Raw genomic sequence first — 24,323 nt, forward strand, 5'->3', positions numbered from 1 at the left:
CAGAACTCTTAAAATTTTCATTGAAGATTGCAAGTAAATGGTTATGATACTATTAGGAAAGTTAAGTTGAAATAATGTAAATTATCTTATTTGTTAAAATATTAACAAAAAATGACTTATTGCGACTTATTGAATAGTTGACATTTAAATACGTTCTTGTTCTTATGATTTCCTTTTTTTTTTTTTTTTTGAGACGCAGTCTCACTCTGTTGCCCAGGCTGGAGTCCAGTGGCGCAATCTTGGCTTACTGCAAGCTCTGCTTCCCAAGTAGCTGGGACTACAGGCACCTGCCACCACACCGAGCTAATATATTTTTTTGTATTTTTAGTAGAAACGGGGTTTCACCATGTTAGCCAGGTTGGTCTCGATCTCCTGACCTCGTGATCCACCCGCCTCAGCCTCCCAAAGTGCTGGGATTACAGGTGTGAGCCACCACACTGGGCCAAGTTCTTATGATTTCCTTTAAACGTGGGTGGTATAGATTAAATATTTGAGAATTGATTGCATGGTTTGCTTTATAAATTTTAAATTGTGTATTTGATACTATCTGTTTTCTTAGTGGGTTCAATGATCTGAATTCTGAATTAAATAATTTTCATTATATTTAAAGTTATTCTTGAAAAATATTGAGAAGATAGGAAATGTTATTAATCTATAACAGTTATGTAGTTTGATTATACTATCAGTAGTTTCTTGAAATTAAGTATTTTACAGGTATGAATACAAGTAAAGGTAGGACTATATATATGTTCCTTAGATTGTGTCTGTGTGTCTGTATGTATTACTTAGGGATATTTGTATGTAAATATATGAAAAGAAAGGTCTACTTACATTGAAGCTGGGTCTCCCCTTCTAAATTCTGAGCCTTTTTGTAAGTGTATTTTTGCCATTTTTTTGGATAATTCTTCAGCCTCTTTGGTTATTGATAGTTTATTCTGTTAATTTTCAAGGTACAATCTCAGAGGTCTTTTATACTGCTGTAATTACATAATGACTTCTAATTTTTATAAATGTAGAATTTTGATCTTTAAATATGACAGTAGCAAGACACCCAAGTCATATAATTGTTCAATTCCCTGATGCTTTTCCTCCTCCTGCTACCCCTTTTCCTCCTTTTTCTTCTCCCTTCCCTCCTCCTCCTTTTCTTCCTCTTCCTCCTGAGAATTTAAGTAGAATTTATGGAATTTCTTTGGAATATTTAACTATTTTTGGAGAAGACTAATTGATGACTGACCCAAGTGAGAATGTTCTTTACCATATGTATCAATAGTTCTCAAAGTATTGTGGGAGATCTTTTGGGGTCCCCAAGACCCCTTTTAGGGAATTTATGTTGTCTTTCATTTTCCAACTACACACCTGCTGGAGGATTCTCCTCATGTAGCTCAACTGAGACAACATATCACAACAGGTCAAATGCAGAAACAAATATGGGGATCTAGCTGTTCCTCTAAATACTAAAAAGATTTGTAAAAATTTGTAACAGTGTCACTCTTCTCATTAGTTCTTTCTCTGTTTTGGAAAATGTAGTTTTTATTAAAAAAATTCTGTCTATGTTATCTGTGTAGAAGTTTTGCTATAGTTATTTTAAAGTAAATAAATGAATATTTTAAAATTTAATATCCAATATATAATTCTTGATAGGTATAACTCAGATAAATAAGTGCTGTCTGGAGTACTCAATAATTTTTAATAGTATAAAGTGTTGCGAGAACATAAAGTTTGACACATTTTATAGAATTCTATTCTCAGAAATTTTCAAATATATTAAGAATTAATATAAAAAAGTTCTCTTGCTATTATGTTAATATACCAAAATATAGTCTAGGATTAATAAATTTGTATTCCTTTTATTTAGATCTTAATCTCACGAGGGATTAATATTAGGTTGGTGCAAAAGTAATTGTGGCTATACCATTATTTTAACGGAAAAAAACGCAATTACTTTTGCATCAACCTATACCATTATGTTAACTCTCACATCATAATGCTAATGGATTAAATTCTTAAACAATTTTCATTACTTTTAGACTCAATTACTAGTCTCAAGAAAAAGAGCTGTTTGTCATTATTGAATTCCCATTCTCTCCATGTACACACTTAATTTTAGTTAGAGACCCAGGCTCCTTGTACTCAAAGCCATGTCTACAGATTATCCAAGCCAATATATTTGACTTAATGTGAATTAAGGAGTTGATGAAATGAAGCCCCGAATAAAGTAACATTTAAGTTTTAAGACCACTTGGATTTCATTGTTTATTTTTTTGTTTCTCACTGGTCAACTAAAGTTGTCAAAGGAACTCACATTAAAACAGTTCAAAATTTGTCAAGATACTTAATTTTAATATGTAGTTTAGCACTTCTTTGCAATTCAACATTTAATTAGTTCTTAAGTCTGGAAAGTTTTATGTCCTCAACATCTTTCATATCCTTCTCTTTACCTTCATCCTCACTTAGTCTACCTTAAAGCTACCCTCTTTCTTTTCTCATCTGAGCTACTGCATGCTGCTGGTACTATGCTTCCTTCTATTTCCACCTAAAAGATGTGTCTAACGCAAATTTCAGTTTATCTCCCCTCTACGTAAATTCCCAATGTGTCTACCCTTCCACCTGCCTTTGCCTTCTTGATATGCTTCCTGTTTAGTTTTTCCACTTTATCTTTGGCCCTTTCTCCGTAAGACCCTGAGCCTTAATGGATTGAATTGTCACTCCTTGTTTTTGCCTCAGATGTTTTCTTGCCTTGAATATTGGTTTATCTTTCTTTATCTGTTGTATTTCCTCATCGTCTGTAATGTTCAACCTAATAGTCTCCTTAACATAGCCTTCATTCACATATCTAAGGCAAGGGAAATATTCTTCTCCATTGTGTATCACTTCACCTAGCAGATTTCTATTGTTGCAATCATAACACAATATAGAATCCTGTCTACTTAGAAAATGTCAACTTTAGAATGTTCATAGACAAAATGAAGCTATGCTAGAGCTACCATTGTTTGTCCTCAACAGATTTCTGGGTCACATGTGGCTAGAGTAATTTTTGATCATTCAGCAGTCTGCAAAGTGAGACCATGTTTCGCTAGTTTGTAGATTGCTTGCTTTTTTGTGCTTATTCTGTGGTGTTTTGTTAACCTCATAATTAAGTTAGTTAAAAGCCGTAATAAGGGTTGTATATAATGTATGATAGGGATAAAAGTGTAACTTAAATTTCTTAAGTATACATAATGGTTGCATGTATGATATCTGTGGATACATGAGTAGGATTTTGTAATCAAAATTTGTAACAAAAGAGCTTCTGTATTATAATGTTTTGTTTTTGCTAAATGAACCTTTCAATTCCTCAAGACAGAACTGTCTTCTTCATGTTTAATTCCCAGCACCTTTCATGGTACCTGGTACATGGGAGATGTTCACCAATTATATGTTGAATAAATATCCTACGTAAAGGTAAAAGAGATATTCACGATCACATTAGAGCTTGGAAGGGGTGTGTGTGTGTGTGTGTGTGTGTGTGTGTGTGTGTGTGTGTTGTGTATAAATGCAGAAGAACTATAAATTGAGGTATGTTTACAAGCTTATACATTTTATTGTACAGTATAAATAAGAACCGACACAGTTTAAGGTGGTCGTGTTTCTTTTCTGTGGGAATGCTTCAAGGTGTGCGCATGGTGCACATTCAGGAAGACACAGAATGCAAACATTTATTTGAAAGGGCAGGAATCTGCCAGGTGTGTTGCAACCGTACATACAACAAACATCCTTTAACCTGCCCATAAGTGTCTTTAGAAATGAGAATAGATACACCCTCCTGCTGTCTCTCTGTCTTCCTTTTCCTGTTTTCCAAGTTCCTTCCAACAATCAGCCTAAAATATCATTTTCAAATTTATTGACCAAAAAAACTGAGGTAGCATTTATTGTTGTATAATGAATGTTCACTTCCAACTATATTTTGCCCTCACCTTACAATTATATATAATTTCTTGTGCTAGTAACCAGCACACTGCGAAGACTTGAAGGCAGACATCTTGTACTCTGCTAGTTTGGTATCTCCCATGACATTTTAATTGGCATCCTGTACTTTTTATGTAATGTCTTTTTAATAATCTTTGGAAGAATAGTCCAGTTTTTTTTTAATTTTTAATTTTTGAGGATACATACTAGGTACATATATTTATCGGGTACATAAGATATTTTGATACAGGTGTACAATGTGCAATAATCACAGGGTAAATGGGGTTCTATCAACTCAAGCATTTATATTTCTTTATATTACAAACAATCCAATTATACTCATTAATTTAAAAATTACTATAAATTATTGTTGAATGTAGTCACTCTCTTGTGCTATCAAATACTAGATCTTATTCATTCTGACTATATTTTTGTACCCATTAACCATCTCCTCTCCCCTCCCCAGCCTCTGGTAATTATTGCTCTAGACTCTGCCTTCGTGAGTTCAATTGTTTTACTTTCTAGCCCCCACGAATAAGTGAGAACATGTGAAGTTTGTCTTTCTGTGCCTGACTTATTCCACTTACATAATGATGTCCAGGCCCATCCATGTTGTTGGAAATGACAGGATCTCATTCTTTTTGATGGCTGAATAGTACTTTATTACATAAATGTTGCACATTTCCTTTCTGCACTCACCTGTTGATGGATACTTAGGTTGCCTCCAAATCTTAGCTATTGTGGATAGTGCTGAGATAAACACAATAGTGCAGATATCTTTTCGATATACTGATTTCCTTTCTTTTGAGTATATTCCTGGCAGTAGGATTGCTGAATCATATTAAATAACTCTTATTTTTAGTTTTTTTGGGGAATGTCTAAACTGTTCTTTATAGTGGTTGTACTAATTTACATTTCCACTAATGGTGTACGAGGGTTACTTTTTCTCCACATCCTTGCCAGCATTCATTATTGGCTATCTTTCAGATAAAAGCCATTTTAACTGGGGTGAGATGATAGCTCATTGTAGTTTTGATTGGCATTTTTCTGATGATCAGTGATGTTGAGCACCTTTTTATTTAACTGTTTGCCATTTGTATATCTTCTTTTGAGAAATGTCTATTCTGATCTTTTGCCCATTTTAAAATTATTTTTTTTCTTTAGAGTTGTTTGAGCTCCTTGTATATTCTGATTATTAATCCCTTTTCAGATGGATAGTTTGCATATATTTTCTCCCATTCTATGGGTAGTCCCTTCACATTATTGATTGTTTCCTTTGCTGTGCAAAACTTTTTAACTGATGTGATCCCATTTGTCTATTACTTGTCTTGGATGCCTGTGCTTGTGAAGTATTGCTCAAGAAATTTTTGCCCAGACCAGTGTCCTGAAGAGTTTCTTTTGGGACTTTTCTCTTAGAAGGTCCACGGTTTGAGGGTGTAAATTTAAGTCTTTAATCCATTTTGATTTGATTTTGTGTATGACGAGGGATAGGGGTCTAGTTTGATTCTTCTGGATATGGATATCCAGTTTTCCCATCACCATTTATTGAAGGCACTGTCTTTTCCCCTAATGTCTTGATACCTTTGTCGAAAATGAGTTCACTGTAGATGTATGGATGTGTTTCTGTGTGCTCTGTTCCGTTGGTCTATGTATCTGTTTTTATACTAGTACCATACTGTTTTGTTTACTATAGCTCTGTAGTATAATTTGATGTCACATAATGTGATTCGTGCAGTTTTCTTCTTGTTCAGGATAGCTTTGGCTAATGTGGGACTTTTTTGGTTCCATATAAATTTTAGGATTATTTTTTCTGTTTCTATGAAGAATGTCATTGGTATTTTATTTTGTTGGGGATTCCACTGAATTTGTAAATTGCTTTGGGTAGTATTGACATTTTGGCAGTATTGATTCTTCTAATCCATGAACATGGACTATCTTTTCATTTTGTTGTTTCTTTTTCGATTTCTTTCATCAGTATTTTATAGCTTTCATTGTAGAGAGATCTCACTTGATTGGTTAAGTTAACTTCTAGGTATATTATTTGTAACTATTTGTAAATGTGGTTTCTTTCTTGATATCTTTACCAGATTGTTAACTGTCAGCATATAGAAATACTACTGATTTTGGTATGTTGATTTCATATTCTGCAGCTTTACTGAATTTATCAGTCCTTTTGGTGAATAGGTTTTTTTCCAGTATAATATAGCATTTGCAAACAAGGATAATTTGACTTCTTCCTTTCTGATTTGGTTGCCCTTTATTTCCTTCCCTTGTCAGATTGCTCTACCTAGGACTTCCAGTACTATGTCAAATAATAGTGGTGATGATGGGCATCCTTGTTATGTTTCAGATCTTGGAGGAAAGGCTTTCAGGTTTTCCCCATTCAGTGTGATACTACCTGTGGGTCTGTCATATATGGCGTTTACTGTGTTGAGGTATGTTTCTTCTATCTCCATGTTTTTTGAGGGTTTCTATCATGAAGGGATGTTGAATTTTATCAAATGCTTTTTTCAGCATGAATTGAAAGGATAATATGATTTTTGATCTTCATTCTTTTGTTATGATGTATCACATTGATAGATTTGCATAAGTTGAACCATCCTTGCATTCCAAGGATGAATCCCACTTGGTCATGATGAATGACCTTTTTAATGTGTTGTTGAATTAAATTGGCTAATACGGTGTTGAGGATTTTTGCATCTATGTTCATCAGGAATATTGGCCTGTAGTTTTCTTGTTTTAACATGTGTTTGTCTGGCCTTGATATCAGGGTAATACTGGCCTCATATAATGAGTTTTGAAGTACTCCCTTTTCTTGTGATTTTTAGAATAGTTTGAGTAGGGTTGGAATTAGTTCCTTTTTAAAATGTTTTATACAATTCAGCAGTGAAGCCATTGTATCCAGAGCTTTCCTTTGCTGGGAGCCTTTTTATTATGGTGTCAATCTTGTTATTGGTCTGTTTGGCTTTTGGATTTCTTCATGTTACAATCTTGGTAGGTTGTATGTGTCCAGGAATTTATCCATTTCTTCTAGGCTTTCCAATTTACTGGCACGTAGTTGCTCATTGTAGCCTCCAATGATCCTTTAAAATTTCTTTGGTATTGGTTGTGATGTCCCCTTTTTCCTCTTGATTATATTTATTTGAGTCTACTTTAAAAAAAATTTTTTTTGGCTAATGTTTTGTCAATTTTGTTTATCTTTTGAAAAAACCAACATTTGTTTTATTGATCTATTGTATTGTTTTGTTCATTTGAATTTCATTTATTTCTGCTCTGATTTCATTATTTTTCTTATATTTATTAGGTTTTGTTGACTCTTACTTTGCTAGTTCTTTAAAATGACTCAGTAGGTAATTTATTTAAAGTTTTTCTTTATTATTGGTGTAGGCACTTGTAGAGAGCCGGCAAAGGGATCATGACCAACTCAACATTCCAATGGAGGGTATATGATCAAACAGCAAACTGTTTATCATGAATGCAGGATGTGGGCAAACTTATGACTGCACCTGCCACCGGAAGGTTTGCTGAAGGCAATCACTCCCTGGTGCCGTGCTCGTTGAGGTTATCTACTGGGACATCTATAGCCTATTGTTTGAAGAATGCAATCTTGCAAGCCTGCTGTAAATCAAACTGCCGACTGATAGTCACCCAACGATCACCTCCTCTTCTTGCTATCTCTTTTACCGAATAAATATGGAGGACTGAAGAAGCTTAGGGCCCTTGTTAACTTGAAGCAAGGAGTCCCCTGACCCTTCTTCCAAATATACTCTTTTGTCTTTGTCTTTATTCCCATGTTTGTCATCCTTTGTTCAGTCCCCCAAGGTCCGTGCAGGTGGCAAAGTGGTGCCCAAACAGGGACTTGAGGACATCGGCAGGCACTTACAGCTAAAAAATCCGCCTGTTAGTACTGCTTTCACTGTATTTCATAGGTTTTGGTATGTTGTGTTTCCATCATCATTCGTTTCAAGAATTTTTTCAATTTCCTCTTTGCTTTTCTCATTCAGGAGCATATTGTTTAATTTCCATGTGTTTGTATAGTTTCCAAAATTCCTCCTGTTAAACTGATTTTTAATTTTATTGTAGTCAGGGAACATACATGACTCAATTTCAGGGTTTTTTTATTTTTTAAGATTTGTTTTGTGGCCCAATATGCCAGGCCATGTATATCCCAAGGATAGAGATAGTCTGTTCTTGAGAATGATGCATGTGATAAGGAGAAGAATGTGTATTCTGCAGTCATTAGAAGAAATGCTCTGTGAAATAGCTATTTGGTTCATTTAGTCTGTAGTGCAGATTAAGTCTGATGTGTCTTTGATGATTTTCTGTCCTGATGATATGTCCAGTGCTGAAAGTGGGGTCTTCAAGTTTCCAGCTATTATTGTATTGAGGTCCATCTCTCTCTTTAGCTCTAATAATATTTGCTTTATATATCTGGATGCTCCACAGTTGGGTGCATATATATTTACAACTATTATAACTTCTTGCTGAATTGACCTCTTTATCATTATATAACGACTTTCTTGTCTCTTTTTACAGTTTTTGTCTGAAATCTCTTTTGTCCAATATAAGTATAGCTACTCCTGCCTGTTTTTGGTTTTCATTTGTGTGGAATATCTTTTCCATTCCTTTATTTTCAGTTGTTTATTTTCAGTTTTAGAGGTGCAGTGTGTTTCTTGTAGACAACAGATCATTAGGTCTTAATTTTTCATCCATTCAGTCACTCTATGTCTTTTTATTGGAGGTGGTTTTAGTCCATTTATATTCAGTGTTATTATTGATAAGTAGGGAGGAAGCCCTTGCCATTTTGTTATTTGTTTTCTGGTTGTTTTGTGGTCTTCTCTTCTTAATTCCTGTCTTCCATTTAGTGAAGGTTATTGGTGGTATGATTCAATTTCTTGCTTTTTATTTTTTGTGTATCTGTTGCATGTTTTTTGATTTGAGGTTACCATGAGGCTTGCAAATACTATTTGATAACTCATTATTTTAAGCTGATGACAACTTAACATTGATTACATAAACAAAAAAAGCAAAGAGAAAACTACTGAAAACTCTCCACTTTAACTTAATCCTTCTACTTTTAAAAGTTTTATTATATCTATTTATATCTTATTGCACTGTCTGTATTTTGACATTGTTGTACTTATCGTTTTTGATCAGTTCATCTTTTAGTCTTTCTATCAAGGTATGAGTAGTTTACATACCACCATTATAATGTTATAATGTTCTGTGTTTGTGTACTTACTATTACCAGTGAGTTTTGTACCTTCAGATGCTTTTTTCTTGTTCATTAACATCCTTTTCTTACAAACTGAAGAACTCCCTTTAGTATTTCTTGTAGGACAGGTCTGGTGTTGATGAAATCCCTTCCCTTTTGTTTGCCTGGGAGAATCTTTATTTTTCCTTCATGGATATTTGAGGTTTGAAGGATAATTTCATTGGATATACTATTTTAGGATACAAGTTTTTTTTTTTCCGTCATAACTTTAAACATGCCATACCATTGTCTCTTATCCTGTAAGGTTTCCACTGAAAAGTCTGCTGCCAGATATATTGGAGCTATATATGTTGTTTCTTTTCTCTTGCTGCTTTTAAGATCCTTTCTTTATTAGTGACTTTTGGGAATTTGATTATTAAATGCTTTGAGGGAGTCTAATTTGGGTTAAAACTGCTTGGTGTTCTATAATCTTTTTGCACTTGAGTACTGATATTTTTTCTTGGTTTGGTATGTTCTCTGATGTTATCCCTTTGAATAAACTTTCTACCCCTATGTCTTTCTCTACCTCCTGTTTGCCTCCTGTTTACCTTCCTCCCTCTTACTCCATCCCTGCCTCTACCTCCTCTTTAAGGCCAATAACTCTTAGATTTGCCCTTTTGAGGCTATTTTTTTAGATCTCATAGGCATGCTTCATTCTGTTTTACTCTTTTTTTCTTTCTCTGACTGTATTTTCAAATAGCCCGTCTTCAGGCTCACTAATACTTTCTTCTGCTTGATCAATTCTGTTGGCAGGAGGCTCTTATGCATTCTTCAGTTTGTCAGTTGAATTTTCAACTCCAGAATTTCTGCTTGATTCTTTTTAATTTTTTCAGTCTGTTCATTAACTTTTTCTGGTAGGATTCTTAATTCCTTCTCTGTGTTATCTTGAATTTCTTTGAGTTTCCACAAAACAACCGTTTTGAATTATCTGTCTGAAAGGTTGCACATTTCTGTCTCTCCACAGTTGGTCTTTGGTACCTTATTTAGTTTGTTTGGTGAGGTCATGTTGTCCTGGATGGAAATGCTGTGGATGCTTGGATGCTTGTGGGTGTTCATCATTGTCTAGGTATTGAAGAGTTAGGTATTTTATTGTAGTCTTCACATTCTGGGCTACCCATCCTTCTTGGGAAGGCATTCCAGGTATTTGAGGGGACTTGGGTGTTATGATCTAAGTTCTTGGTCACTGCAGCTGTATCTTCATTAGGGGGCACTCCAATCTCAATAATGTTGTGGCTTTTGTAGTCTTATAGAGGTACTGGCTAAGTTGTCTTGGATAAGATCAGGAAGAATTCTCTAGATTACCAGGTACAGACTTTTCCTTTACTTCCCCCCAAACCGTGGGTGTTTCCCTCTCTGTGTAGAGCTGCCTGGAGCTGGAGCAGGGTTGATAGAAGCCACCCCTGTGGTCACTACCACTGAGACTGTGCTGGGTCTGACCTGAAGCCAGTACAGCCCAGAGTCTTCCCCAAGGCCCATTCACTGTAAATCACTGCCTGGGTAACACCTATGTTCACTCAAGGCTCTAAGGCTCTACAATCAGCAGGTGGCCAGGCTTGTGTTCTTTCCTTCAGAGTGGCAAATTTCCCCTAGCCTAGGTGCATTCAGAGATGCTGTCTAGGAGCCAGGGCCTGGATGTGGAAATCTTAAGAATCTACCTGGTGCTCTATTCTACTACAGCTGAGCTAGCTCCCACCCCTGAAGACAAAGTCCTTCCTACTCTCCCCTTTCCACAATCAGGGAAGTCTACCACCAGCCTAGGCCCATTGCAAATACAGCCTGGCTACCACCAATGTTCACTCAAGGGCCAAGGACTCCTCAGTCAGCTTGAGGTTGATGCTGCCAAACCTGGAACTCTCCCTTCGGGGCAGTAGTCTGCCCTCTGGCCCAGGGCAGGTCCAGAAATTCCATTTGAGTGCGAAGGCCTGGATTCAGGGACCTCAATGGGCCCGATTGGTGTTCTACCCAACTAGGGCCAAGCTGCTACTTAATCTGCAAAAGCAAGTCTCCTTTACTCTTTCATTTCTTTTTCTCAAGCAGAAAGAATCTCTTCCCATAGCCACCACACCTCTCTGTATGTGCTAGGTCACACCTGAAGCCAGCATGTCTCTGAGTCTCATTCACGACCCACAGCAAGTAATGCCTGGCTACTGATGCTGATTATTTAGGACCCAAGGGCTCTTTAGTCAGCAGGTCATAAATCCTGCCAGGACTGGGTTCTTCCTTTCAAGGCAGTGGGTTCTCTTTTGGCTCAGGGAGTTTCTAGAAATGTTGTCTGGGAGCTAGGGCCTAGAATGGGGGCCTCAGGACTCTGCCCGGTGCCCTACCCTACTGTTGCTGAGCTGGTATCCAAATTGCAAGACAAAGTCCTCTTTACTCGTCTCTCCTCAAGTGGAAGGAAGGAGTCTCTCGGGGTTAGGGGAGGTGTGGCACAAGCACTCACTTGGCTGCCCTGGCTGGTATCTCACTAAGTCATGTGCTCCTAATGTCCACTGGCTCTGAGCCCAGCATAGCATCATAACTTGCCAAAGAATTACAGTCCATGTGGTGTAGACTGCCTTTCAAGTTTATTTAGTACCCCAGAACCCTTTAGCCCGTGGTGGTGAGGCTTTCTGGAACTCAGGTTCTGACTGCTGGGATGGGCAAGTCCCCTCTTGCTAGGGCTGGTTGAAATGCTCCCTCTGGGTGATGGCTGAGTTCTGCCTGGTGTTGCTTTCTGCCATGATGATGCAGCACTATTTTCGAATGTAAAAAATTCCATAATTACTACAGTCTCCCTCCCACAGGACAGAGATTTTCTCTCCATGCCACTTGGCCACTGCCAGGGGATGGGGGAGGTGTGGTGTCAGCAACTCAAGACTGTCTTTTCTGCCTTCTTCAGTGCCTCTTTCAGCAATATGAAGTTAAAGCCTGGTATTGTGATTACTCACTTGATTTTTGGTTCTTATGAAGTTGCCTTTTTGTGTGAATAGTTCTTCAGTTTGGTGTTCCTGCAGGGTTAATGATCGGAGGCTTCTATTCAGCCATCTTGAACTGCCTCCTTCCAAATTATTCTTCTTGAACTTTACAAAAGTAATTTTACACTCTACCCCTTTGTCAGGATTTTTCTGTAGCCCCAAAATTTGCCTCAACTCACCACTATTGTGAATGTCATAGCAGCTATCAGTAATAAACATCAGTGTTGAATTTTGTTTTTTTTTTAGTTTTTTAATTTATTATTATTATACTTCAAGTTTTAGGGTACATGTGCACAATGTGCAGGTTAGTTACATATGTATACATGTGCCATGCTGGTGTGCTGCACCCACTAACTCGTCATCTAGCATTAGGTATATCTCCCAATGCTATCCCTCCCCCCTCCCCCTACCCCACAACAGTCCCCAGAGTGTGATGTTCCCCTTCCTGTGTCCATGTGTTCTCATTGTTCAATTCCCACCTATGAGTGAGAATATGCGGTGTTTGGTTTTTTGTTCTTGCGATAGTTTACTGAGAATGATGATTTCCAATTTCATCCATGTCCCTACAAAGGACGTGAACTCATCATTTTTTATGGCTGCATAGTATTCCATGGTGTATATGTGCCACATTTTCTTAATCCAGTCTATCATTGTTGGACATTTGGGTTGGTTCCAAGTCTTTGCTATTGTGAATAGTGCCGCAATGAACATACGTGTGCATGTGTCTTTATAGCAGCATGATTTATAATCCTTTGGGTATATACCCAGTAATGGGATGGCTGGGTCAAATGGTATTTCTAGTTCTAGATCCCTGAGGAATCGCCACACTGACTTCCACAAGGGTTGAACTAGTTTACAGTCCCACCAACAGTGTAAAAGTGTTCCTATTTCTCCGCATCCTCTCCAGCACCTGTTGTTTCCTGACTTTTTAATGATTGTCGAATTTTGTATAGCACTTTTGGAAAGAATTTTTGGGGCAGCAAAATCCTCTTTCCTCATTGGATTTCCATGTAAACATTCTGTGCATTCTGTGTAACCTGTTGTATAACCATTAACAGCTTGGGAAAGAGAAGGCGAAAGGAAAATTTGCTGCTGAGTTTCTGTAGGTGAGAATAGATCTGCTTATTCAAATAGTCAGCAAACAAATTAGTGACTTCTTGCCAATGCGAAGAAAATGACAGCACTCAAGAGACGATGATTGTTTTATTTTTTTAATTTTATTTTTATTGAGCAACACTTCATTCCATAAAATAGAATTAGTATTCCCTATTCCTTGGTATTTTTAAGAAACTACCTATTATTTTATTTATTTTGTACACTGACTTACATGATATAATAATTTTTATGGCTGTACTAATTTCATTTGTTGCTTGCTGAAATGTCTTCATTTTTCTAGTTTTAGGTCTGCTATGATGTTCTGTCAGAATACTACATACAGTTTGAGTATCTTTTATCCAAAATGCTTGGGACCATAGTATTTCAGATTTTGGATTTTTTTTTCAGATGTTGGAATATTTGCAAATACATATCAATGATAATGATATTTTGAAAATATGATTTAGTGTTATTCAAGTGCAAAGCTTGAGGATAGCCACCTGGGAAACACAGTCTCCAAAAGAATGAGTGAGTGTTCCAAAGTGGGGAAGTTTTCACTTATATAGGCAGAAACAGAAGTTAACAGGGTTGCAGCATTTTCCATACAAGGTCATTACATAGTTTGTAATGATTTGATTGATTACAGCTTGCTACATTCCAAGGAAGATTGCTTTGACATTCTGCAAGGAAGGGCAGTGTTCTAAAGGGGTCTTATATCTGGTGGTATTCCGTGTTTTGTAATCATTTTTAGGACAGTAATGAAGACATTTAATCTATAATTGAAGAAGCAGAAGTTGCATCTTCATGCTGTGTGGCTCAGGCCACATAGTCCCATTCCTCTCAAGCCTTAACAAATATAAAGTTCCAAAAGCTATAGGTTTGGATTATTTAGTTTGACATATACACTAAGATCTCTTGGGGCTGGGACCCAGTTATAAACATGAAATTCATTTATGTTCCATATACACCTTGTACACATAGCCTGAAGGTAATTTTATACAATATTTTAAATAATTTTGTATATGAAACAAAGTTTGTGTTAAGTACTTGCATGTGGAATTTTTTACCTGTGGTGTCATGTTGGTGCTTCAGAATTTTTGGCTATTGGAGCATTTCAGATTTTGGATTTTCGGATTAGGGATTGCTCAACTTGTACTTTAGGTTTTGAGGGCCATGAGGACTCTGTGGCAACTAGTCAACTATCTCATGTAGTGCAAATGCATCCATACATAATATGTAAACAAATGGGCATGGGCATGCTGTGCTCTAACAAACTTTATTTATTAGAACTGTTAGCTGACCCCTGATCTAGTTGACAGACTGACTGACTTCTATGTGGAATACTAGTGTAAGCTCCTGTTGTCACTAATTATTTTCTCCATAGTGTTTCTAAAAGTCATGGTACTAAAATTACTGTATTTCTTTTTAAATGATAATTAAAAGCATTAAAAGGTCCATGCATTCTTTTTTCTTTTTTTTGATTAACATGCTATGTGCTATTGAAAGGGCAAACCTACCTTCTTACTATCCTTTAGACAATCCAATCACACTCCTGCTGCAGGGCCTTTGCACTTGCTGATACAGATACAAACCGGAACATAAGACACTCTGCCTCTTTGTCTAGATTTATGCTCAGATAACAGTTTTATCAAGGACATCTTCACCACCCTAAATACATAGCAACCCAGCTTCACATAAATACTTGTCCTACACTTGGTTCTATCTTTAGTCCTCTACTTTCTCCCCACCCCAAGGTACTTAGTACCATCTGTCATAGTATATGTTTTTTATTTAGTTATTCATATTCTGTCTCCATCCACTTGACTAATAGATAGGAGGACAGAGATTTGTTTGCTTTCATCTGCTTTATCCCCAGTAATTAAAATGTTAATGGTTCCTGGCATATAACAGTCAACAAACGTTGTTGAAAAAAATGAATGGATGAATGAATGAGTCAAAGGCTTATCTATATCATTAATTAATGCTTTGATGTTTTCAGAATAAATAAATGCACGTTTAAATTTCAGGAACAGAAGACAGTTCTTCCTTCAAAGCATGCAGTACCTGAAGTAATAGAAGACTTTCTCTGCAATTTCTTGATCAAAATGGGAATGACCAGAACTCTTGATTGCTTTCAGTCTGAATGGTAAACAATTATGTAGATAAATAGTTCTCTTAAAATTCTAACATTTAACATATACACTTTTAAGTGTCTTAGGAAACTTTGAAATGACTCAGCCTATGAAAAATGACTAGAAACTTTTCCCATCTCCAGCCCTGAAACCACAACACACACACACACACACACACACACACACACACACAAATAAGAATAGCAGTTACAAAGACATTTTTATTAAACATCTTTCCCAAATATTTAAGTTTAAGTAATTTTTTAAAAATCAAGACACTTGAATATCTCCTGGAGTTATAAAACACAAAGATATTTTATGAAAACATTTCCTAATATTTTTGTATAATTATTGAGAGTATTTCCTGTATTTAGACATTATACTAAACAGTCCTGCTTTACTTCCTTGTTTTATTTATAGTGTAATGGCTTGTCTTTTTCTACTCACATAGCTGATTAATTATATTTCTATGAATATTCTTCAGTTAGAAGTAAGTGGAATTGTATTTTGAATATCACTTAAACACAATATTTTCTTGTTATAATTGAAAATTTTAATAACTAGTTATGAAAATCAGTAGGTGTACCTTTATTCCTTTGTTACAATAATAATGTCACCAGGCATATTTTCAGTTTCCTGACATTGTTTAAATAAATTTATTAAATGATTAGCTATGAAAATGTATTTGAACTTTAATAGCTATTGCATATTCTAGAAAGGGGGATTAATATGATACCTAAAGATGTTTATAATTAGGACTAATTCCTAATTTTAAATTTGCAATGTATGGATAATTTGCGATTTTTACTCATCCAGCTGTGGTATAAATTTTTATTTTCTGCTTTTTTTGGTTGTCATCTTCTGAGAACATGCACATAAGCGCAGTCAGTTTCATTATTTTAAATTGCACATGTAATGTTAATAAATTCTATGAGGAGAATTATTTTTCATTAATACAGTCTAAGAAAAACAGAAAGTTCAGTGGAAGAAAAATAATACTGCTTCTCTTAAATTTGGAAATAGTGTGAATTATTTAAAATAATTTTTTATAAAAATATCCCTAAGAAATATAATAATTACAAATGTACTAGAAGATATATTTTTTGTAAAAGTAGGTAGATGATTAATTAACAGTGCTAATAAAGTGAAAGATTAATATGATTCACTTAACTTTCTGTGTTCAACAATGTGTGTTAGGACATGTGATGCTTATATGTTAGGCCAGTCCAAAGTGTAAAATGATTTTCTTAGAATAATCTGGATCCAAGTATACTGTTAACAATTCGGTGACTATTGTCATATTTTCCTTTTAGATTTAGCAATCTGAATTGATGAGATGAAATTTCAGGAAACTAAGATTACTGTTAGTATTAGGATTTGAAGTCCTCCCAAACTAAGCATACTAGTCATAAGATAAAATTGGTATAACGCATTTCTTTATGGGTTTAGAATATCGTGGTTTAAGTAATTTTGTCCTTATCCCTAGCTGCCAGTTTGCAATGAGATTACATTGTATTGAATACCTTATTTCATATGAAACATTTTTTATTTTGATTAGAAAACTTTACCTATTCTACATAGTAAAATTATAGGAATATTAAATATATTATGTTTTATCATTTTTACCACAGGAAAAAACACTTAGAATATATCATTTGCTATGAATTCACTTAATCTTTCAAAACATGACCAAACAAGGATTTTCCTTTGTTAGTTTGTTAAAATAAGCAAACAAACAAAACACTGGGCAGTAAAATTTGATATAGGTTCTTTCACTCCTCAAGCAGAAAATGCAATAGATCCTTTAAATCCAGGGTTAGAAAACTAAGATCCTTGGGCCAAATCTGGCCTGCTTCCTGATTTTTAAAATAAAATCTTATTGGAACACAGACATGACCTTTCTTTAGGTATTGTATATGGCTGCTTTCACTCTGTAAAAGCAAAGTTAATTAGTCACAACAGGAGGGATATAGCCTGTAAATATAGTTTTGCCAATTCTAAAATATTTATTCTCTGACCCTTTACAGAAAAGAGTTGCCAGAACATAGTAGGAATTTGTTCTATGAACCACTAAAAAGTTTCCATTGCAGGTTTAGTCAATGGTTCAATTCTATTTATATGCCTATTTTAGAATTCTCAATGGGCAATGGTAATTTCTCAGGGGGGAAAAATTAAAGAAGAAATTAAAATGGAGAAAATATGATAATCTAATTCCAGTACCCTTACCTGAGCATATGTCATCCGTCTTCCTACACTGACTGTTCCCCTATTAACATTGTCAGAACTACTCACCCTAAAGATACATTCTTATTTTTTTGCCTCTTACTACACTTCTTTTTAAACCATTTTTCCCTTTCCAGCCAATGTTTTGAAAACAGAGTTTAAATTTTTTTTCTTTCTTCACCTTTTTACTTCCTATTCAACACTTGGTTCTCTCCAGTTTGGCCTATTCGCACCATTTCACTGAAGGTAGGGTGGTAATGAAAATGCCATCAAAAGTAATAGTACAATTATTTATAACATTTAATTACTAATTTAATTTTTTTTAATAATGGAAGAGATGTAAATTAAGAGTATATTTCATTAATTTGCATGAAAGAAATATTGCAGCTTTTAGACAATAAAATTTGTCATAAGATTTAATCACTTAAATGTGAGCAGTGCAGTTACAACTTTCTGGGGATGGTTAAGTTTTAAAGCCAGAGCCTAGAATTAAAATTACCTTTGATATAGCCCTTATGTTGCCCAAGTATGTACAGGAAATATGTGTGGTGTTGTGTATACATTGATGACTCCCAGTGAACACTACACAAATATTTGTTCCTTTGTCGTTTGATCTTATTGCTGTTTCTTCAATTAATGAGGACTTGGCTTCTAGTTATATGTCCCATAAGAATATTTTTTCCCCAGTCATTATTAAGTTTAACACAGGAATGTAGTGACTCTTCTACATACCATAAAAGTTAGCAAAAGCTAATTTTTGCTATGTTACATTATGATAAATTTGACCACTATAAATACATCTGCACAGATTTATGTACTATGATATTAAGAGAGCAGCCATTTAGGTGAGTATTTAATTTAAATTTTTAAAACAAAATTAATAACATGTTTATTAAATATGAGGGATTTAAAAATATTTAAGAAGGTGAAGCCTTAGGCTTATCACTCAGAAATTTACTTTGTATCATTTTTATTGATATAGTATATTCTCATGCATTATTTCATTTACTTCTCCCAACAACTGTATCTAGCAGGTAGCCACAGCCATATTTCTATTTTACGGGTAAGGAAAGGGGATAGGGAGATTAGGAAATCTCCTCAGTGAGTGTCACCAAGTCATAGCCAGTAAGTGGCAGAGTCAACCTAGGACATACTGATCTTAAAGACCAGTCTCCTAACCACAGGGCTATATTGTACAATTATACAAGAGAATCTTTGAAAAAATTAATAAAGGTGCCTTTTGGCTTGGCTGGATACTAAAAGGACTTTAGAAAATATTAATTTAGAATTCAAATTTGTGCCTATTTTCTATATTGGTTTGAGGAATCTTGGAGCCAGTAATAAACATGTCAGCTGTGCTATATTTTTCCTGAGAGGCACTGTCTGGTTCTAAGTGATAGTCGCGATAGTGCTGGGGATTCTAACATCCTTAGTTTGTACAGGAATTAAAATAATTTTGTCTATGTTGGTAATGTATTTCCCTAAATCTTTATGAAAACATGGAGGAAAAGTTCTCATTATAGGCTTCGTATAAGGAGATTATAATCAAGATGACCTTTCCCCTTTCTTTTACATCCTATGCCTTGGGTGCCACCATGAGGGAAAAATAATCCTTATTCTTCTGACACCATTTCTATGTTTACTGGAATTCTGTCATAATATTCATCATTTATGGCAGTGGGTCTTAAATGCTTTTGTTATGTGGACAAAATTTTATGAAATTTCTATGCACTTTCTCCCTGAAATTCATATATATTCTCCATTTCTACATAATTCTAAGTAGTTTATGGATCTCCTGGTAAATATTAAGAGAATTAATGCAGTTTTATTAGTGATAATTTTATTGGCAATTTCATTAAGAGCAAATTATATTTCAAATTTCTAATAGTTATGGCAATCTTTTTTCCCACCTGAACACTTTTCAGTCTTATTTTAAGAGTGAGTGAAAAAGAAGAAAAAATAAAAAGTCAGGATATTTGTTAAAACAAAACAAAACAAAACAGCAGATACATACAAACTGAAGCAAACCACAAAAATATTATGTATGAGAATTCAGATTTTATTGAGAAGTATACTTCTGTAGTTTGTGCATTAAAATTCCTAATTACTTGTATTATTATCTAAAAATGAGCCTGAAGTCATCTTTCATATTTTTATATGGATGGCAGAAAATTTACCTGATAAATAATTTTTGAATGTCCTGAGATATATACTATGTAATAAATGTTGTATTTGGATTTGTGCTTCTTTTATCACATACTATTTTATTTATAGTATTTAATTTAGAGGAAAAACTATTAAATCACTTTTTTCCTCATAGAAAATTTCTCTAGTGGTTTTTCCACATTAAATAAAGCAAGGTGCTGAAAACCAATTTTATGGTCAGAAAAAGCTTATGGTGTAATACTTCAATCAATCCCTATGTCTTCTCTTCTGAGATAAGTATAAATCACATTCCTAGTACAGATTACTTACTGAATTTATGATTCAATTGATACCTATTTCCTGTTTTATGAATTGTGGCAAATATAATGGAATATTGATTCAATTATCTTAATCTTCAGGATATTCTATGGGGGGGGTCCTTTTGCTCTTTTTTTAGAAAAAATCAGATAAAGTATATAACACAAAATATGTGACTTTATAAATATGTAACATTATTATGATTTATAATATGAAACTACTGATAATTTATAATTTTTAGCTCTAATATTTAGCTCATCTAGAGCAAGCTTTGTAGGGATTTATTAATAACTTTATTACTTGAAATATTTTTCTGTGCTCAAATTGTTTTTTTTAACTTTATTGATTGCCATACACAGGGATTAAAATTGTAATTATTTACAATCTGCAATTGATTCTCTGATGTTGCTTCTTATTTCACTGAGAAAATAGAAGTTCCATCACTCCCACCTCCCTCTTTACCACCCTGCTGCCTCTGGCCTCAGGTATTCTTCTCTTCTCCCTCAGACTCTAATGTTATCTGAAGCCAACTCTCATCTTGTCTGCTTGATACCAGCCCCTCTCACAGACTTAAGGATACTGCTTTTGTAATCGTCCCGCTTTTACCTCCATTGTCAGTTTTTTCCCTCTTGGCTGAGTCATTCCCATAAGCATACAGATGTACAATATCTCACATTTTAAAAAAGGAAGAGAAGAACCACCCTAGATTTCATATCTTCTTCTAAGTTCATCTTGATTCCCTGTGCTTTGCTTTAGAGCATATCTCCTTGAAAAAAGTTTGTTGCCACTTCCTCATTTCCTAGTCTCTCAGACGTACTCTCAGTTTGGCTTTTATCCGCATGACTCTATTGAAAACTTTTTTTTTTTAATAGTGACTTTCACAGTGCCAACTTCAGTAATTGATTCTCAGTATTCTTTTCAGACTCCTGGCAGCATTTGTCACTGTTGTTCAGTTCTTCCTTTTTAGAACACTTTCTTCATTTGGCCCCTGGGCACAGCTCTCAGATTCTCCCACTATTTCATGGGCCTCTCTTGCTTCGTCTTTTTTGGTAGTGTTTTCTTTTCCCCTCAACCTGGAAGCAGTGTAGTGTTTATGGCTCACTCCTAGGACCTCTTCATTTCTTTCTTTCTTTACTTTCATTTCCCACTGCCTAGCTGTTCTCTTTCAGTCTCATGACTTTAAATAGTATCTATAATATTGATTACCAAATTTAAATTGCCAACCCTGACTTTTTTCCTGAACTCTGAACATGTATACTCAACGTTTATCTTCACTTAAATGTCTGCTAGGCATATTACATTTAACACAAATGGAAACAATCCCTTAATTACTCCAGCCACTCTGCTCCTCCTGCATTTGTCCCCACTTAGTAAATAAATGGCTATCTGTTGCTCAGCCAAAAACCCTGGAGTTGCACTTGCCTTCTCTCATTTACCAACACCTGACAGTTGATCCATCAGAGAGTCCTGCTGGCCCCACCTTGACAGCATTTCTAGAAGGTACTTCTCATAATCTCCACTGCTACCAACTTCTTTCAAGCCACCATGCTCTCTCTTTGACTACTGCAATAGCCTGCTTACTGGTCTCTCTGATTCTATGCTTGCTAGACTAATCCCTTTAAAACATAAATCTGGTCAGTGTCACTTGTCTCAAAACCTTCCTATGGTTTACTTCTGATTCAGAGTAAAATTGCTTTCCTCACTGTGGCTCCCTTCTGTTTTCCTGACTCATCTTTCACCATTCTCTCCTTGGTCACTTAGTTGGCTTCAGTTCCAGACACTCCAGGTACCCTGGCTGTTTGTTCTTTCTTGTAGTTGCCAAACACTTCCTTGGTTCAGGCCATTGCATTTACTTTTCCATCTGCCCCAGCTGCTTCTCTCCCAGCTATCCACATAACACAGTCCCTCATTTCCTTTAGATCTCTGTTCAGATATCACTTTGTCAGTCATGTTTGTCATTCATGCCCACCCTATGTAAAATAGCACAAGCACTCCCATCAGTGTTTCCACCTCATTCTTCCTATATCTTTCAGGCAGCTTATTTAACTTCATAGAACTTATCACCCTCCCCACTAGAATGGAAACTCCATGAAATAGGGACGTAGACATTTTTGTCAATTTTAATATTGTCTAGACCAGTGCCTGGAACATAGGAGATGTTCAGTTATTATATTTTATACACCATGATGGTATTGGTACCTAGAAGTCATATTTTATTCTAAAATATATTATGACTGTTGGACATTTAACTTATAAATGTAATACTGCAACTAATTACTATAACACTCCCTGAGACTTAACTTTTTGAATTGTACATAAATTAAGCCAATTTGGCAGAAAGAAATGATATAAACCCTTTTGTTTGATTTTATCCTAGGTATGAGTTAATACAGAAAGGAGTGACTGAACTTAGAACTGTTGAGAATGTTCCAGATGTCTACACCCAGATTATGCTTTTGGAAAATGAGAACAAAAATTTAAAGAAAGATTTGAAGCACTACAAACAAGCAGCTGAGTATGTTATTTTTTAAATGACATTTTCTTCTTTTTCTTTTGGACTAAATAAAAGAGTTGAGTGAAGCTGATATATGTAATATACCAGAGCCTTAATTTTGGAAAACTGAATTTTTCTAGTTGTAAAGAATGTGAGAGGCCTCATTAGCAAATTAATTAAACAGATGATCAGAGCTATCACAATTATAACTTACCAACAAGAAGGGAATGCAGGGAGTTGTTTAGGAGATGGTACATTTGTTATATAACATTCACGTCCTTGTGTATTTGATAGTCTTTTCATGGTTTATAACATTTTCTCCTGTAAAGATAGGCTAATTTCTGAAATAATAATTAAATTTATAGAAAGCCGAGAGGAAATTGCTAGTTTATTCCTGGTAGAGGAATTTCTGTATTTGAAAATTCTCCAGAAGGAATAATATAAACTGTGGACTTTGGGTGATAATGATATGTAGGTTCGTCAGTTGTTAACAAATGTACCTCTCTGTTGGGGGCTATTGATAATGGGGAAGGCTGTGCATGTGTGGGTGTAGGAGGTGTATGGGACATCTCTGTACCTTCTAATCAATTTTGCTATGAACTTAAAACTGCTCTAAAAATAAAGTTTATTAAAAAAAAGTTAATTCTCTATACTGTTTTCCATACAGGTTGAACTAATTTACATTCCCACCAACCATGTATGAGTGTTCTCTTTTCTGCACGTTCTCACCAACATCTGTTATTTTTGACTTTTTAATAATAGCTGTTCTGACTGGTGTAAGATGATATCTCATTGTGGTTTTGACTTCAGTCCAGCTGTTCCACTACTGGGTATCTATTCAATTGTATAAAAATTCCACCCACACTCTTACGTTTATTGCAGTGCTATTGATGATAACAAAGTCATGGAATCAACCTAAGTGTCCATCAGCAGATGATGGGATTAAAAAATGTGACATTTATATACAATGGAATACTATTCAGCCATAAAAATGAATGAAATCAGGCCTTTTGCAGCAACATGGATGGAACTCGAGGCCATCACCCATAGTGAAATGACTCAGAAACAGAAAGTCCAAAACCACATATTCTCACTTATAAGTAGGAGCTAAGCAATAAGTACATATGGACATATAGAATGGAATAATAGGTACTGGAGACTTTAAAAGGTGGGAGAGTTGGAGGAAAGCAAGTATGGGTAAAATGTCCACTACTTGGGTGATTGGTACACCAGAAACCCAGACTTCATCACTATGCAATATATCCATATAAAACAACTGCACTTTTACCCCTTAATCTATAAAAATAAAAAATTTAAAAAAAGAAAATATAAACTATCCATAATTTCACCACCCAGGGCCAACCACTTACCATTTTGTTGAATAGCAGCCTTGACTTTCCTCAATGCATATATATTAATGCATATTTAAGAGTAACTTTTAAATATAAACTGCACTAATACCATATTTTGTAAGTTCCTTTTTCATTCAAGAGTACATTATTAATTTATGAAAATAAATTTTCTTCTAACTTAAAAGAAAATTACTGAAAGGAAACCTTTGTTTTGTAATTTCCTGGCATAAATTTATTCATAGAAGAGAGGCCAGATCTCTCCACACCTTTCTTTCTTTCTTTCTACAATTAATGGAAGACATGCAATTCCTGGTGAACAATTTTAGATAAACAGCCAGTGTTATTCTGACAAGGAATATGTGAATGCATTAACTTGGGGTGAATCTGCTTATCTGAGGCAATGTTATATGG

At 35.1% G+C, this 24,323-nt stretch overlaps 1 protein-coding gene across 3 annotated transcripts in view; it reads left to right on the forward strand.

Annotated features, from left to right (window-relative positions):
- The window catches only part of SPAG16 (sperm associated antigen 16), a 1,126,826-nt gene that overhangs the window by 14,489 nt on the left and 1,088,014 nt on the right, over nucleotides 1-24,323 (forward strand). For all 3 annotated transcript variants that reach the window (XM_003812510.4, XM_055109075.2, XM_055109074.2), the window contains 2 exons: nucleotides 15,276-15,394; nucleotides 22,444-22,581. In XM_003812510.4, the coding sequence (XP_003812558.1) occupies nucleotides 15,276-15,394; nucleotides 22,444-22,581 (257 nt within the window). The remainder of the gene's footprint in view (nucleotides 1-15,275; nucleotides 15,395-22,443; nucleotides 22,582-24,323) is intronic.

The sequence above is a fragment of the Pan paniscus genome, chromosome 13 (genome assembly GCF_029289425.2).
Source record: "Pan paniscus chromosome 13, NHGRI_mPanPan1-v2.0_pri, whole genome shotgun sequence".
Classification (NCBI taxonomy): Eukaryota; Metazoa; Chordata; class Mammalia; order Primates; family Hominidae; genus Pan; species Pan paniscus.